The sequence below is a fragment of the Fulmarus glacialis genome, unplaced genomic scaffold, assembly GCF_000690835.1.
Source record: "Fulmarus glacialis isolate BGI_N327 unplaced genomic scaffold, ASM69083v1 scaffold38519, whole genome shotgun sequence".
NCBI lineage: Eukaryota > Metazoa > Chordata > Aves > Procellariiformes > Procellariidae > Fulmarus > Fulmarus glacialis.
The window spans coordinates 4,283-18,776 of record NW_009233267.1 but is presented as its reverse complement, the minus strand read 5'-3'; the positions used below and the strand labels follow the sequence as shown (position 1 = coordinate 18,776).

The window sequence follows — 14,494 nt, the reverse complement described above, 5'->3', positions numbered from 1 at the left end:
CCGCGCAGGAGGCGGGGCTGCGTGGCGGGGCCTCGCCGTCTGCAGCGGGGTGGGTGGGCGCGGGACCTGGCTTCAGACCGCGGTTGCTGAGGCGAGTGTGAAATCTGCCCAGGCAGAGTGTTATTTTGAAGCTTTTTTCGTATTTCGGGAGCCTATAGCCTATGCCGGGGTTTTCCCCGCGGAACTCTTTTTCATATCGTTAAAATAACTGGCAGTTACTTCAGGTGTAACTCGTAAAGCAGCATACCTTATGTTATTTAATTACTTTGTTTTTTTTTTTTAATCCTTAAATCCCATGTTTTCTAAACATTGTAATAAAAGCTGTACAGAGTACTGGAGTTCCCAAAATTAAAATGCACATTCTCTGTTTCATCTCTCTTCATATTTAAAGTGCCATAAAAGCCTAAAACATCATGAGATTACATGAAAATTCTTTCAGTGCTCATGACAATATTATTTTAAGTATGGAATATGGTTTTATATTGCTTGTTGCCAGGAGCAGATATGCAGAAGGAGTGGCATGTAGCAGCCATCGTTTTCCCAAAATCATGAAAGTGCTTAGTTAGCATAGTACAGTTAAGTTGTTCATCATATAAATCACAAAATAGAATTGTGTTAATTCTAGCCGGTTATACAGGAGTGTTGTTTTTGTTGATTCTTTTTATTGTAGAAAATGACACTTCATCATGCTCTTGCAAAATATTTCTGATCTGCGTAGGAGAGACATCATCTTCTCTTTCAGAGGAGAGCCAAGCGATGAGAAGCACCTCTTGCTGCACAGTGCTTTAGAAGTTACTATATTAAATTCAAAGAATGAACATTTCAATTGTAATATTATTGTCCGTAGCATACAAATTAATTTCTGAATTGAAAGAAACCTAAGGCAAATCACTGTGACAACTGATGTAGTCAGCCTGATGCTCTTAATGTTTCTGAAAAACACTGAGCACAATGGTAGAAATATATAACAGTAATACATTTCTAAGCTTTTGGTAAGTTACTGTAGGTGCCAGAAAAGCTGTTGCATGGGAGTAGTGAGGTGAAATTCACACATACAGAAAGAGTGCTAGTATTTATCTGTAGATGTGATCAACCTAGCTTTTCTAAAATAACCTGCAGAATATTTTTAGCTAGTGTGGTTTTTTTGGTGTACGGTTCTATCACTACAAGTGATAATAGGTGGCAGTAAGACAGTAACAGTAATGTCCATAATGCAGTGGCCTGTAAGCTCAGTCTTCAGCACTTTCGTGCTTGTCTGAAAGCAAGAGAGAGCTTTGTAAATGGTGGTGTGCTGAGCGTAGAGGTTAGAGCAGCCAGGTCTGGTGCTGCTGTAGAGAACTGGATTGCTGGAACCTTGTGCGAGGTCTGGAGATATGAGGTAGGCTACCCTTAGATGGAACATTAGCCTTTGATTTCTTTCAGTCATGATTGTGGGAGCAATCAGGTGTTTATAATTGTTGCATGCTGCTGCAGGGTTCATAAGCCAAGTCTTTGGGGAAACTCACCTTTTTTGGTATTTGTATGCTTCTGGTACTTTTCTGAGGAACACAGATAATGACTTGACATCATCTGTGTTAGCTGTAGTTCTGTGGGACACCTGAAAAGCATGTTTCTCTCTGTCAAGGATTTAAATCTTGCTGAGATCTTCAAGACTACTTCCAAACACTGAAGGAGTTAAAAGATTCTAAAAATCTTTAGGAAAATTATAGTGGGAGAGGTAGGCAACCTAAATACAGGGGTCACAAGCATTCCTCCTGTGATCTCAAGTTATTCTGTGTTATTTTGGATGACTGAGTTGGGCACCAGCAGTTTGTATCGACAGCCTCTTATGCTTGAATATATTTAAGGTACGTTTTTGGTAAAACAGTCTCAAATAAGGAGCTCATCCAGAAGTTAAAGCAAAATGCTTGAGTAACTTGTGTGCGAGAGGGAAGGTGGTGGGGTGGGAGGGGGAGGACTTCTTAGGCTAGGGAAGCACTTAAGTGCCTGTGTGTTACTTAGACTAGGAACAGGAAGCTGCCATTCGTTGGTGAAATGCTTCTACTGAATGTGTTTGGAAACCTTTCCGTGGGTTCTAATGTCAGTTTTTATTTTATGAAAGGCTTGGAAGTTGTTTCATCTGTGCACTGTACTTGGTGTGGGGTTTTTTGTTTGGGTTTTTTTGGGGATGGTGTTTTTTGTTGTTTTTTTTTTTTTTAAACCAGGGCCTTGTTTGCTAGAGTGCTGTGTATTTGTCAATGGTTAGTGTAGGTTGAAGAGGCTCTACTTCATTGGGTGTGTATTTGTTTGTCTCATTGACCCATTGACAAACCATTTTAGGATTCGTTTGTCTTAGGATTTGGAAAAGTTAAATTAGTTCCTTGGGTGTCGTTGTGAAAATACCTAAGGTAGTCTGTAAAAGTCTTTTTGAGAAAATAAAGTATTTTTTTAACTGCTTGAGAGCATTGTTTTTGTCAAGCTAAGTGTTCACAACCAAGGAGTTGACACATCCTTTCCCTGGTATACGTGCATTGCAGCAGCTTTACAAGCTTGTGGAATCTTAATATTGTATGCTGTGGAATGTTAATATTGTATGCAACCTTTCTTTTGGAAAGCATATTGCAAAGATGCATGCCTCTAGCAAACCTTGCATTCATTGTCACTTGTGTGCTTATAATCTTTGCAGACTCAATATTTTTCATATAGTCATAGTTACAGAAAACAGTGTGTATTATCCTTTTGAGGTAAGGAAGCATGTCCTGTAACTCAAGGAAGTGTGAATATTTAACCTAGCACAATGCAATCCTGTTATTCTGCATACACACAAGAGGAGTTGAATTTGACGGTGTATCGAAGCCGTTTATTTGACATCTTACTTTTCCTAAAAATATTCACAGGGATTTTAAAATAACTGCTTAATACTTCCTGTTTATCAGAATCTTAAAAGTAAGAGAATAAGTACTTGGAAGAACATGTTATTTTGACATAACCCAAACATTAGTGGTAATGTTCACAAATTATGTACTTTTATTCCAAAGAGATACTGAAGTAGTAGTATAAATTACTTTCCCTAGACCCTGATTATCCTCTGCCTCGTAAAATACAGTGTTAAATAGATGTAGGCACATACGAAACATCAGTTTGATCTAAATAAATATGGACAAAGTTAGGTGGTTTTGCTTAGTTAAGTAGGAAGAATTGATTACTGATAGGCTTTTTAGACATCTAAAGAAAACTTTGGTTAATTTTTAGAAAAAATGCATCTGACTTTGTATCTAGGTTACAGCAGCAAACTTGTCATAGTGTTGTTTTGTACTCTGGTTCTGCATTGTGTGGAACCAATATTTTAGTAGTCTTCATATTGCAAATTAAAAAAAAAATAAGGCTAGAAGTACAAGTTTCTGACTAGTTTATGTACAGTAGTAACTACACTAAATAAAACTCCTTTTTTTTCCTCCCCCTTCAGAGTTCACAATGACGAATGAAGAACCTCTCCCAAAGAAGGTATGTTTAAAAATACTTGTGACTTTCCCTCCCGCACCCCCCAGGTCATCACGACAGCTTGAAAAGTTGTGCTTCTCCTTTTGCTCCATAGGTTCGCCTTAGTGAAGCAGATTTTAAGGTTTTACCTAGAGACGAGCTCATCCTAAGGTAAAGTAAAAAGCAGTTTTTCCATCTCAACATTTTAATGAACTTTTAACGGAAGATTTGTGACCTCCCTCTTCCATTGTTTTTAGCATCCTTGTTCTGAAAAACTATTTTATCATTTTCATGATACATCTCTTCTGTAAAGTTCTCGTCTTGTCTCAAATATTTTTATGTATAGTTTGGGAGGAAACACTTTCCAAAGAGACAAAATCTTGAAAAATATTTTGTAATACGTGAGTAGGAGTGTTTTTCTTCACTTTTAACTTTAGAAGATACGGTTGCTTGCATTCCTTGCTAGATCGCAAGTTATTTTTAAACAGCAGAAAAATATCAACTCCTTACTCCTACAGTAGGTTTTAGTTTTTCTTAGTCTGCACAGTTGTCTTCTCAGCATGTTCAGCTATTAACAGTAAAATGTTAAAATGTTTTCATCACCTAGAACTTGCATAAAGAAGGGCCTGGCCGTCCTTTTTGCTTTTTAGAAAGCTAAGTGTTACCATGGAAAAAATAATAGGCAATCCTGTCACACAGACTGCCTGCTTAAAGAAACCGACCCAAGCCACTTGTCTGTCTACTACCTAAATTTCCTGATTTGAAAACAAGGAGCTAATTAAACTAGGCATCTGTGGGTCATCTGTTTATCTGCTAGAGTAGTTTGTGTGTGCATTTTGGTAAACTTCAGCTCTTGGTTTTTTGTACACTGTAAGTTGTTAGCATTATTAAATGTTCATATTAAATGTCAAGTTAAATACTGCTGTTTCATAGACCAAAGACTAAACTTGTCTCATGTAGAAACATGGATACAAGTGCAACACTTAATGTATATGATCAACTACTCCCTCTTCTGGGCAAACTATCCTGCCAGCTACTTCTGCGGTCACAGTTTTTTCCAGAGGAGTCAACGTAGTCTCGCTCCATATGTTTAAAAATGGTTTCTGGCTTCCTCTGAGTATCTAGTATTTTGGATAGTAAAGGATAATGCATTTAAACAGTAGGAAAAAATGCTTCTTTGATGTTACGTGGTTTAGGTCTTGTGAACCTTTTCATAAAAGTTTCTGTACTCAAGATTATCTCCAGGAATAGCGAACTCCTAAGTCTGTAAAGCTATGCCCTTACTTCCAGCTATAAAATTCCTGTCAAAGTACCAAAGCGTAGATTCTGTGCAACTTGCTTTCTGGTTGATAGTGTGAAAACAAAAAAGAGGCTTCCAATTGTAATCAGTTTCTGTAACTTGCAATGATTAGTTGCTACCATAGAAGACATCTATTTCCAGCGTATATTCAAGTAAGAATGTGATGAAATACACCCAAGGATGTAAAGTATGTCAGCAGCTAAACAGTGTCAATGAAGAGACAGGAGGGAATTTGCTAATGACAGATGTGTTGCTATCGAATCTTCTTAGTGTAGACAAAACAACTTCTGCTTTCAAAAAGGCCACTTGATGGGTTTAAGGAGAACTGACTGTTATACCCAGAAGTGGAAACTTAAATGCCGTTTTGGCCATGTCCATTTTATTTGCTTGTATTAAGCAGTCCTACAAATGCTGTTGGTTTTATTTTGAATGGGGTGCATATTTAATGGATTTATAGTAAGTTCACCTTTAATTGTGATTTCACATAAAAGTAGCAGTTACTACGCTAACTGCTGGCTTTATTTGTAGGTTGGAATAAAATATAACACATATGTATATCATATTTTAATCAAAGGCATCTTTACTACTTTCAGACATAGAAAAGCATGTGTTGACCACTACTGGATTGTCTTAAATTAAGATTTGGAATGCATTTTTTTTTTTGGTCCATGCTTTGGGGGGCAAATGCTTTTTTAAGATACAGACATGTGGTATCTGCTTTTGATCTTTTAGATAATACATCATCATCGCTGAACAATTGCACTGATAAAATACATATGTAGAAAATATTAATTCTTCTTCTGTCAGTTCGTCTGCCATGAATCCCAATTTCACTGTTCTTTTCCACGAAGTACATAATTCAGGTTTGCTCATTTTAACTTCTGTCGATTAAAAGTGAGCAGGATCAACAGGAAGCCTTTCAGTCTGGCCTTTTGGGAATTTCTGCTTGTCTCATTACTTGTTGCTGTGTACTCATCTCCTTCATCTTTCCCCTTTAATGCAGTAGCTACTTAGCTTGATTGTGTAGGATTTCTGTGAAGAAAGAAGAGCCAGGAACACAGTAACAAAGCACTCTGTGGATCATAGCTAAAAATCTGATCAGTATTGCCCTGATTGTTTAGCCTAGTAGTTAGTCTGTAAAACATTGAAGCACCCTGATGTACACAAGCAGTTCTGAGGAAATACAGTGCTTTTACTGCACTTCAATCAACATGGACTTACAGCCAGTCATTTTTGGAACGGCTTAGGTGGAATGCTGTGTGCGCCCTACCCAGTAAGTGCTTATCATTTATTCTTGGAAAAAGTGAACCCCAAAGCTCAGCATAAAAAATGGGTGTTCCAAGAAAAATAGTGGTATTTATGGAGGTATTTTGAAGCCATGGAGTCTTAAAGTCTGCTTAATATTTTTAGAGAATGAAGGGAATTAACTAACCTACATAATGGTGCCCAATTATCTTCCAGTTCTTGTGACACTGTAAGTGACCCCTTGAATGTAAATCGGATTCAGGGCTGATTCCTAGTTCTGTGTACAGCTCTGTCTCTGTTCTTTAGTGCCTTTCCAAGTAGCACTTCAGTGAAGCTCTTCGGATTGTCACTGTTTAGCCATCAGTTTACTGACATGAACTACTAAACAGATCAAGAGCTGGTATTGAGTGAAACTGAACTGATTGGAGAAAAAAGCTGGCTTTTAGCCTTTGTCTTTTTAGCCACTGAAGTTCACTGATGAACTGCCTGAGTCCCCTGCAGATGTACCAGAAGGGGCAATATGGGGTAAGGAGGTCAAGGCAACTCTCATGTTTGCTTAAACCAATGCATCTCTTAGATTACATGTGTGAAGAGAATTCTGTCTCTCTTGGATCTTGGGAAGAAAGGCTTCAGACATAAGGTCTAGCTAGCAAGTTCCTGTAAGTCACTGGTTTATTTAAAGAAGCTTTTGCAAGTGTGTGCAAATTCTTAAATAGGTTAACAAAGATTTTTATGTCACTGTAAGTGTTGATTTTACCTATGTCTATAAAAAAAGTTTAAACTAATGCAGGTACTACATGCAGATGAAACCTGGTAGAAGGGATGTATAATCTTCAAGTAAGGCAAAAAAGTTTCCCAGGGGGAAATGCTTTCCTCCTGTAGTTGAAGATGTGCTAGTAGCAATCTTCAAATTTTAATTCTGACAATTTTTTTTTTTTTTTTTGGGGGGGGGGGGGGGGGAATGATATTTCTCTTTGTAGCACTACTGATTTTTTTTGAACATGTTTCTTTTACTGAACTTTAGAATGAATTTAGGGTCAAGAATCTTTTCCCTGAAGAGCTTGTAGTGCAAGCTAGCTGGAAAACGTTTGAAGGATGTAATTTTTAGGAATGCTATTTATGTAGAAACCTTCATAATTTATCAGAGGTCTTTAATGTGCTCTGGTGTCTTATGTGGAAGTTGCATGTTTTTATGCAGAGAATTACAATATTTCTGGATACAGTTTGCATTAAAATTTCTAACTGGACTGAAATAAAGACCTACTTTGTGGTATATGGTGACATCTGTGAGTTGACTTTTTCTACCTGTTTCCTGATAGCAGGAGGGCCTAATGGAGGCTTCAGATCATATTTGCCTTTTTTTTTTTTTTTTTTGAGAAAAAAAAAAAAAAAGAACTTGTAGCTCTGAACCTTTGGACTGTACTGGAGTTGTGCTTGGTAGCTGGGATTTCTAGGTGATGCTGCATCCACTGCTAGGTTAGTCTCAGCTTCTGCTGTCTAGTTTCAACATGGCATGGCTGAGATTCCATCACTGAGGAAAGGCGTAATTACAACATTCCACAAACTTGCTGTCTTTGTAACCTCTTTCAAGCTCTGTATGAAAACTTACCAAGTGAGATTCATGTGATGGGGTTGCAGGCTCACCTCAGCCTTGTGTATCAGCAGCTGGGAGTCCACGTTACTGAAAAAAGTATAGAAGTAAAACTGTTGTGCATGGAGATTCAGTTGTACAATGCAAGACCAAAGTTGTGCATCTAGAAATACTGCCCTTTTATTGTTCAGGTAAAAACAGATTTTCTGTGAGAATTGTTCATTTAGAGAATGATGTTACAGATTCAAACACCACTCATGTAGTCTTCCGAGACCTAGAAATACAGAGTTTTACACCTGTTCTGTTTGATCATAGTATCATCTGGTCTTCTCTACCAGTGTAGACATAACAAACAGAGAAGAAGGAATAAAAAGACAGGCGTTAGCAATGTTCAAAGTTGGAGCACTAAAAATACTGTCAATCATCCTCAGCATCTTTGTTTTTTTAAAATACTTTATTCTGTGATAGTTCCTTATTTTCCTTTTTATTTTCTTTTGCATAACTTCAGAAGCTACAATTTGAACTTTAGCTTTTCAAAGATCAGAACTCCATTTTAATTCCCTCTATTAATGATCTGTGCTGCTACTGTAAACAAGAGAATACAATCACAGTGAAAGAAGCTGGAAAGACAGTATTTAGGAAAATAGATTGTTAAAGGCAGCAAACAACAAAAGTTACTACAAGAGAAGACTAAGAACTTAGAAATTATAAAAGGTGTTTAAAGTCTTAAGTCAGTTAATAGACACTTAAGTGAAAACAAAATTATCAGGGCCATCAAAAGACTGTTTTTAAAATACCTAAAACTAGTCAAAGTTCTCTCTCTCTCTCTCTCTCAAAAGAAAGTCTTTGTTTTTCTTCCTTTAACTTGGTTTCACAAATGTTCTTGAGAAACTGTCTTGTTGATATATTTAGTAAATATTTTGACATGTTAGTCCTCAGGATTACTGAGATCACTACAAAAATATATACACATCAGATGAAGAATCACAACTGCAAGTTTGATTGAAAAGGAATCAGTCCCCTTTCAGTAAGGGCTTACCCATATATTTGCTTATTTTCCTGAGCTGAAGTTAGTTGTAAGAGTGGTCTATTTCATTAATGTGAATGTTTTTAAACTTTTATTAGTTCACTTTTTGTTTTGATGCTTTTAGTCTATTTGATTGTCTATTTTAATTTTTTTTTTTTAATCACGTGAAATAAGCCTGCTTCTGATTTTTGCCTCTATAGTTGCTAGCTTTCAGGTTTGCCTGAAGTGAGGTGAAATCCAGATCAATTGCTAGAAGAGAAAATTGCTTCTGGGATCTTCTGTAGTTGTAGCAAAATTGAGACAGTGCATGTGTGTGAAATTAAAGCTACTGTGGTAAAAAAACTTCAAGTTTCAAAATTGATGGCTTGATTGTTGAAGAGTTCTCTCTGAGTATGTCAGTGTGGTGATCACAATTTTAATCTGTACAATTTTGTGAACTTTCTTGAAGATGAACTGCAACAGTCTTTGCCAGGTTTTTGACAAAACATTATGTCTGAAGAGTCATGTTTCTAGGAGAGTTGGCAGGCACATGACTTCAAAAGTCCGTGACATGGCCTAGCACACTTCTGGGTTTTCTTTTCCAGGAATTCAGTTCTTGCTTAAACACTAGCGGTTGTTGAGAGGTGACTTAGAGGTATTATCTCTGACATTCTTGGTAGACCACAGGCTGTGTGGTTTTTTTGTTTTCCGGTGGTGGTCTGTCACGTCTACTTAACTTGTGTTTCAGGTCTTCATTTCACTTGCTCTTTGTATAGCTCCTGTTGTTGGGGCGGGGGTGTGTGGGGGTGTGTGTGTGTGATGTAACCTAGAAGTCAAGTAATTCTGCAGCTGTATTTGAAGACCATGAATTTCATGTAATTCTTTCATGTAAAAATTAGGTTCGTTCTTTCTGGGTTTGCTATTTAGTAGACTGTTTCATTTTTACTTTTAGGGGATTGAAATCTCCTGAACTAACTTAGAACTTTTAGTTGTCAAACAGTGAAACTTTTGTTTCTAACAATGTTCTTTTTAGAGCAGAGACATAAGTTTGAGTTAAGTGGGAATACAACTGCTCTCTTCTACAGAGCTTAAGAGGGTTAATTCATGCTGATTTCATGTTCAGCTGAAGAGATGCAAAACTTTATTGCTGCTAGGAGGAAGAAATCTTTTGCTTACTTTTGCTTTTCCCAGTGATGTGATCTCATTTGCTGTTACAGATCTGATGCTTTTTAGACTCTTTAACAAGCTATTTGAATTCACTAAATGGTCAAAAATGATCTAGACTTAGATTTTATAGTTTTAATTGAGGTAGTGGTGGTGTAGGTTAGGGAGTTAAAATAGAGCAGTTACGTTGAGTCTGGCATAAAATAGGTGGCAGGGAGAAAGGGTAGTTGGGAGGAGGGAACAGAAACCTTCCCCTTCTCTAGTGGTAAGCTGTTAGATGAATTTGTTTCATAATGTGGAATTGTACCATTGTGAGGAAGATGCATAGATAGAAGCAAAGTACTTCTTTAAAAACAAACAAAACCCCCCTGAAACATCATCCTGTGAACTTTGTTGGTGAGGCTAAGCTTTGTTGTGCTAAGCTTTACTGCAGAGTTTATTTGGTATTGATTTGATGGTTTGTATCAGATGCAATGGTGTTTTTAAGTGTGAGGTTTTCTGACTGTGGATTAATTGCTTAAATAATATGCCTTAAAAGAGTTATTAAACTGTTTGGTTTCTGGTTATGAATATAATCAGAGTATGGTCTTGGTTTGAATGAGCTGGTATAACTATTTAACCTAGGCTGTGAATTCTAGTATGTTGTAATACACTTCTGCTTGTCGTCTTGTTCACTTGATAAGACTTAATCTTGTCTTTGTATTATGGTTTCTGTTACAGCATTTTGTTTGAATTGTTCTGCTTTGAGAATGAGATGTATCTTAAGTACTTTACACAGATAACTAAGTAGTAAGTGTTTGATTGCAATGTTTGTCAAAAATGTTACAGTAAGTTTTAAGATGTCAATTTTAAGTGTTGTAACGCACAGCTACCTTTTTAGCCTTTTGAGATGCAAAATGGATTTAACTATTTCCATGATTAAAAGGCCCATTTTTAAAACTAGAATTAGACTTTTTTCCAATTGTGTAATTCCCTCTTGACATTTTCTGATTATGGTATAAATGTATATTCTGAAAGTTTAGAAATTAGATGCCTTGATTTAATAAACTGAACTTCAGAAACTTCTTTTTTCTCTTCATCTCTGCAATAGGTGGAAACAGTATGAAGCATACGTGCAAGCTCTGGAGGGCAAGTACACAGACCTTAATTGTAAGTTAGCCAAGTTTCAAAATGGTACGAGTTACCTGAATGTTTGTATAAAGCAGAGTGTGCAAGTAATGTCTGTGCTTTCTACAACTGTTAGAAATAAGAGATAATAATCTATATGTCAGTTATTTGTCCGAAAAAAACCCCTGTTTTTTCTAGTGTAAGTTTTCAGCATTTCCCAACTTTCTCAGACTGCTAGGGGGGAAAAGTCCCAAAACATAACCCCACAAATAGGTGTATTTTCATGACTTTTCCATTAGAAGGGAAATGTTATCCTCTACCAAAATACTCCATTTGTGCTTTCAGTAGTCTTACAGGATTGTAAACCACATGGGAGGGGGAATAGTTTGTAGAGGTAAAGGTCTAAAATTAGTCCCCAAATAATGTTTGATCTGATTAGGCACATTAACTATTTGAATGTCAGTCTTATGTGGTCTTTAAAACTTGGTCTGCACTTGAGTGTTTCAAAAGAGAATATAGGAAAAACATCCTACTCTTAAATGAGAAGAGCTGGATATGTTCTGGAAGTGACTGAATCACCAATCCTAAGTCACTTTTAAAAATTGTGTTGGCAGCTAGAGACAGGCTCTTTCCTGTTTTCCGCTCACCTTTTCAGTCTAAATACTTACAGACTTAGTACCACTGAGTTTGAAGGGTTTTTTCTGTCAGTCCGAATGGATATCCTCTCACTTTTCTCTGTTGTTACATCCGTCTTATACTGCCACCCCGTAATGTTTGAGTTTTGGAGAGACTGAAATATAGCAAATATAAGCAGTTGATTTCATTCTAATCTCAAACTGTCATAACATAGATAAATAAGTTGTTTTAATGTTCCCAGTTTCTCAATTTTGGAAACTAATACAGGTTGTAGTAACCAGTATTAGTGAATTATCTGCAAAGAATTATTTAGAAAAAATTGTCCTGAAGCAATTTGTGATGTTCGTAGTTTACATTTACATGCGATCATTCTCAAGTAATTAGAAAGAATAAAAATCTTAATTATTCAAATTTTCCATCATTTTATATGTGATACGTAGCAGAGTGAATGTATACTGTTTGTATCAGGCTGCTTGCACTTGTTCCTGTTTGAGTAATTTGCAAAAGTGCTGTGCTGCTTTCTCTCATATTTCATGTATAAACTTTCATAAATATTCATGGATCAGAGGAGTTCTTCTCGTTGCGACTGAACTGCCATTTCTGAAGTTCTCTAATGTCTTACTGTTTACTCATGGAGTGTGGAGACCAGTCTGAGGATAGACCACAAATGGCACTGTTTTACAGACTGCGGATTGTTTTTTGCCAGAGTGTAGACTTCCCCCCTGCCCCACTCTGGCCTCAACATTTCTTATAGGGCAGTTCCAACTTCGTGAGTTTCAGACTGCAAGTTGTAGTAGGAGTTGGTTAAGCCAGCAATTTAAAAGTTATTTCCTATATAAACATGGAAACATTTTCAAAACTTCAGTAAGTCTTAAGGAAGGATCAGAAAGATGTATTTAAAACCAACTGTTGTCAAGCCTTTCTAATACTTAATGATGTTTTATTTTTCTTATTTATGCTTATTATGTTTATTATAGTCATGCTTATTTATTTAGCTCTTTGCTGTTTATGAATTTAGTTTTCAGATTCATTTAGCTGTCTTTAAAAACTGTTCATGAGAGGATGCTATAAAACATGTGCTTTTTGTGTTTTATTACTTTTATTAGCTAATGATGTGACGGGATTGAGAGAATCTGAAGAGAAGCTGAAACAGCAACAGCAAGAGTCTGCCCGAAGAGAAAATATTCTGGTGATGAGGCTGGCAACTAAGGAACAGGAGATGCAAGAGTGTACTGTAAGTATTTAGAGAGGATAAGTGTTTTCAGACTGTTACAGGAATATCAGCTTTTGAGCCAGTACCCATATGCTATGTTTTTCGTATATCTATGGCATCCATTTTCTGTGCTGAAAGAAATGACAGGGCGCTTAAACTTTCACTGAACTAGTAAAGATAATTTCTTAAAGTTTGCTTTTTTAATATTGGTTATTTCAGTTGATTTTTCAGCAGCAGTTGTGCTTGGAAGGACTTTTGCTTCAGAACCAAGCTAATCCTTGCATGAGCTGTGCTTACTTTCTTCTAGCATCTATCAACTATGCATATTTACCAAAAACATTACTTCTGACTGTCATTGGATGCAGGAACAAATTGAAACGTAAGGATAAGATTGAGTTTACCGAGTTTCACTTAGGAGGTTTTAGGCTGATATTTACATTGGATTTGGATAACAAGGTATTTGTAAGCTTCTGCATCCATTTGGCTAGGTAGGGGAAAGAGCTACTGACTTTTTCAGAGGGAGGGCTTTTGAAATTTGGCAGATCTGCTTCTTGGGGTTTGTAATGTTCTTTGTACTGAATACCTTTTTTGTTGTTGTTTCTGTTTCTCTCTCCTTTATTTTTGTGGGCTTTCTGTGACTTTGTTTTCTTCTGTGTTTCATTTTGGTTTCTTGAAACTATCTTCTACCACTTTTGGACTTTTGATCGTTTTTGGATTACCGTCTTAACATAATTTTCACCTGCTGCTTTAATTTGGCAGTTCCTGAGAGAAGACTGTAAAAAACTTCTTATTGCTAACTTCTTATTGCTAGTTTGTATAACATACTCCTGAGAGCTTCTTTTATGAAAAATACAAGCTCTGTGCAAAACTAGTAACTAGTGTTGTAGCTTTCCTCTGTTATTTTCTTCTAGCCTTCCTTTCTTTTTTCCTGTAGGTTTTCAGAGCTGTCAGGTATAGTAGTATGATGCTTAACTCTGCACACGTTATTTTCCCTGCCTTTAAGACCGTAAGATGACTTTAGTTTGTAGTAAGCACTGGTATGAAAATAAAAAATGAGGGGGTAAAGCTTACTTTGCAGTGGCAAAAAATGAATCACAGAATCACTGAGGTTGGAAGGGACTGTGCACAGTTTAGTTTTGAGTGTCTCCTAGAGTGGAGACTCCAAAACCTCTCTGGGTGACCTGTGCTAGTGTTCAAGCACCCTCACAGCAAAAAGCATTTACTTATGTTTAAATGGAATTCCCTGTGCTTCAATTTGTGTCCATTGCCTTCTGTGCTTTCAGTGGGCACCACTGAGAAGAGCCTGGCTCCGCCTTCTTTACTCTTCCCCATCAGGTATTTATGCACACTGATAAGATCCCCCTGAGCCTTCTCTTCTCCAGGCTGAACAGCCTCTGCTTGTATGTCAGATGCTCCAACCCCTTAATCATCTTCATGGCCCTTCGTTGGCCTCACCCTAATATGTCCATGTCTCTCTTGTTCTGGGAGCCCAGAACTGGACCCAGTACTTCAGATGTCTCACCAGTGCCAAGTGGAGAGGAAGGATCACCTCCCTCGACCTGTTGGCAGCACTCCTCCTAATGCAGCCCAGGATGCTAATGAAGATCTGTTCTGATACTATACTGCGAGACTTCCGTAGTAGTAAGACTACTATATTCATCCTGCTTCTCTTGCTAGTTTTACTGATAAATTCTGCTGTGAGGAACAGCAGTAATAAGAGCTTTTTTTCTTTTGAACTTCTGAGCATATAGCTGAAACAATAAATACTAAAAA

The 14,494-nt window shown here is 37.0% G+C and overlaps 1 protein-coding gene across 1 annotated transcript; it reads left to right on the top strand.

Moving 5' to 3' along the window:
* Positions 1 to 3,453: 3,453 nt before the first annotated feature.
* On the top strand, positions 3,454 to 13,177 carry LOC104082232 (pre-mRNA-splicing regulator WTAP-like; the record flags this gene model as incomplete). The annotated part of the gene is made up of 5 exons (XM_009585266.1): positions 3,454 to 3,483; positions 3,575 to 3,630; positions 10,856 to 10,914; positions 12,615 to 12,742; positions 12,941 to 13,177. Coding segments are annotated over exons 1-5 (510 nt in total), but the record flags the coding sequence as incomplete, so codon positions are not given.
* Between the last annotated feature and the right edge of the window lie 1,317 nt (positions 13,178 to 14,494).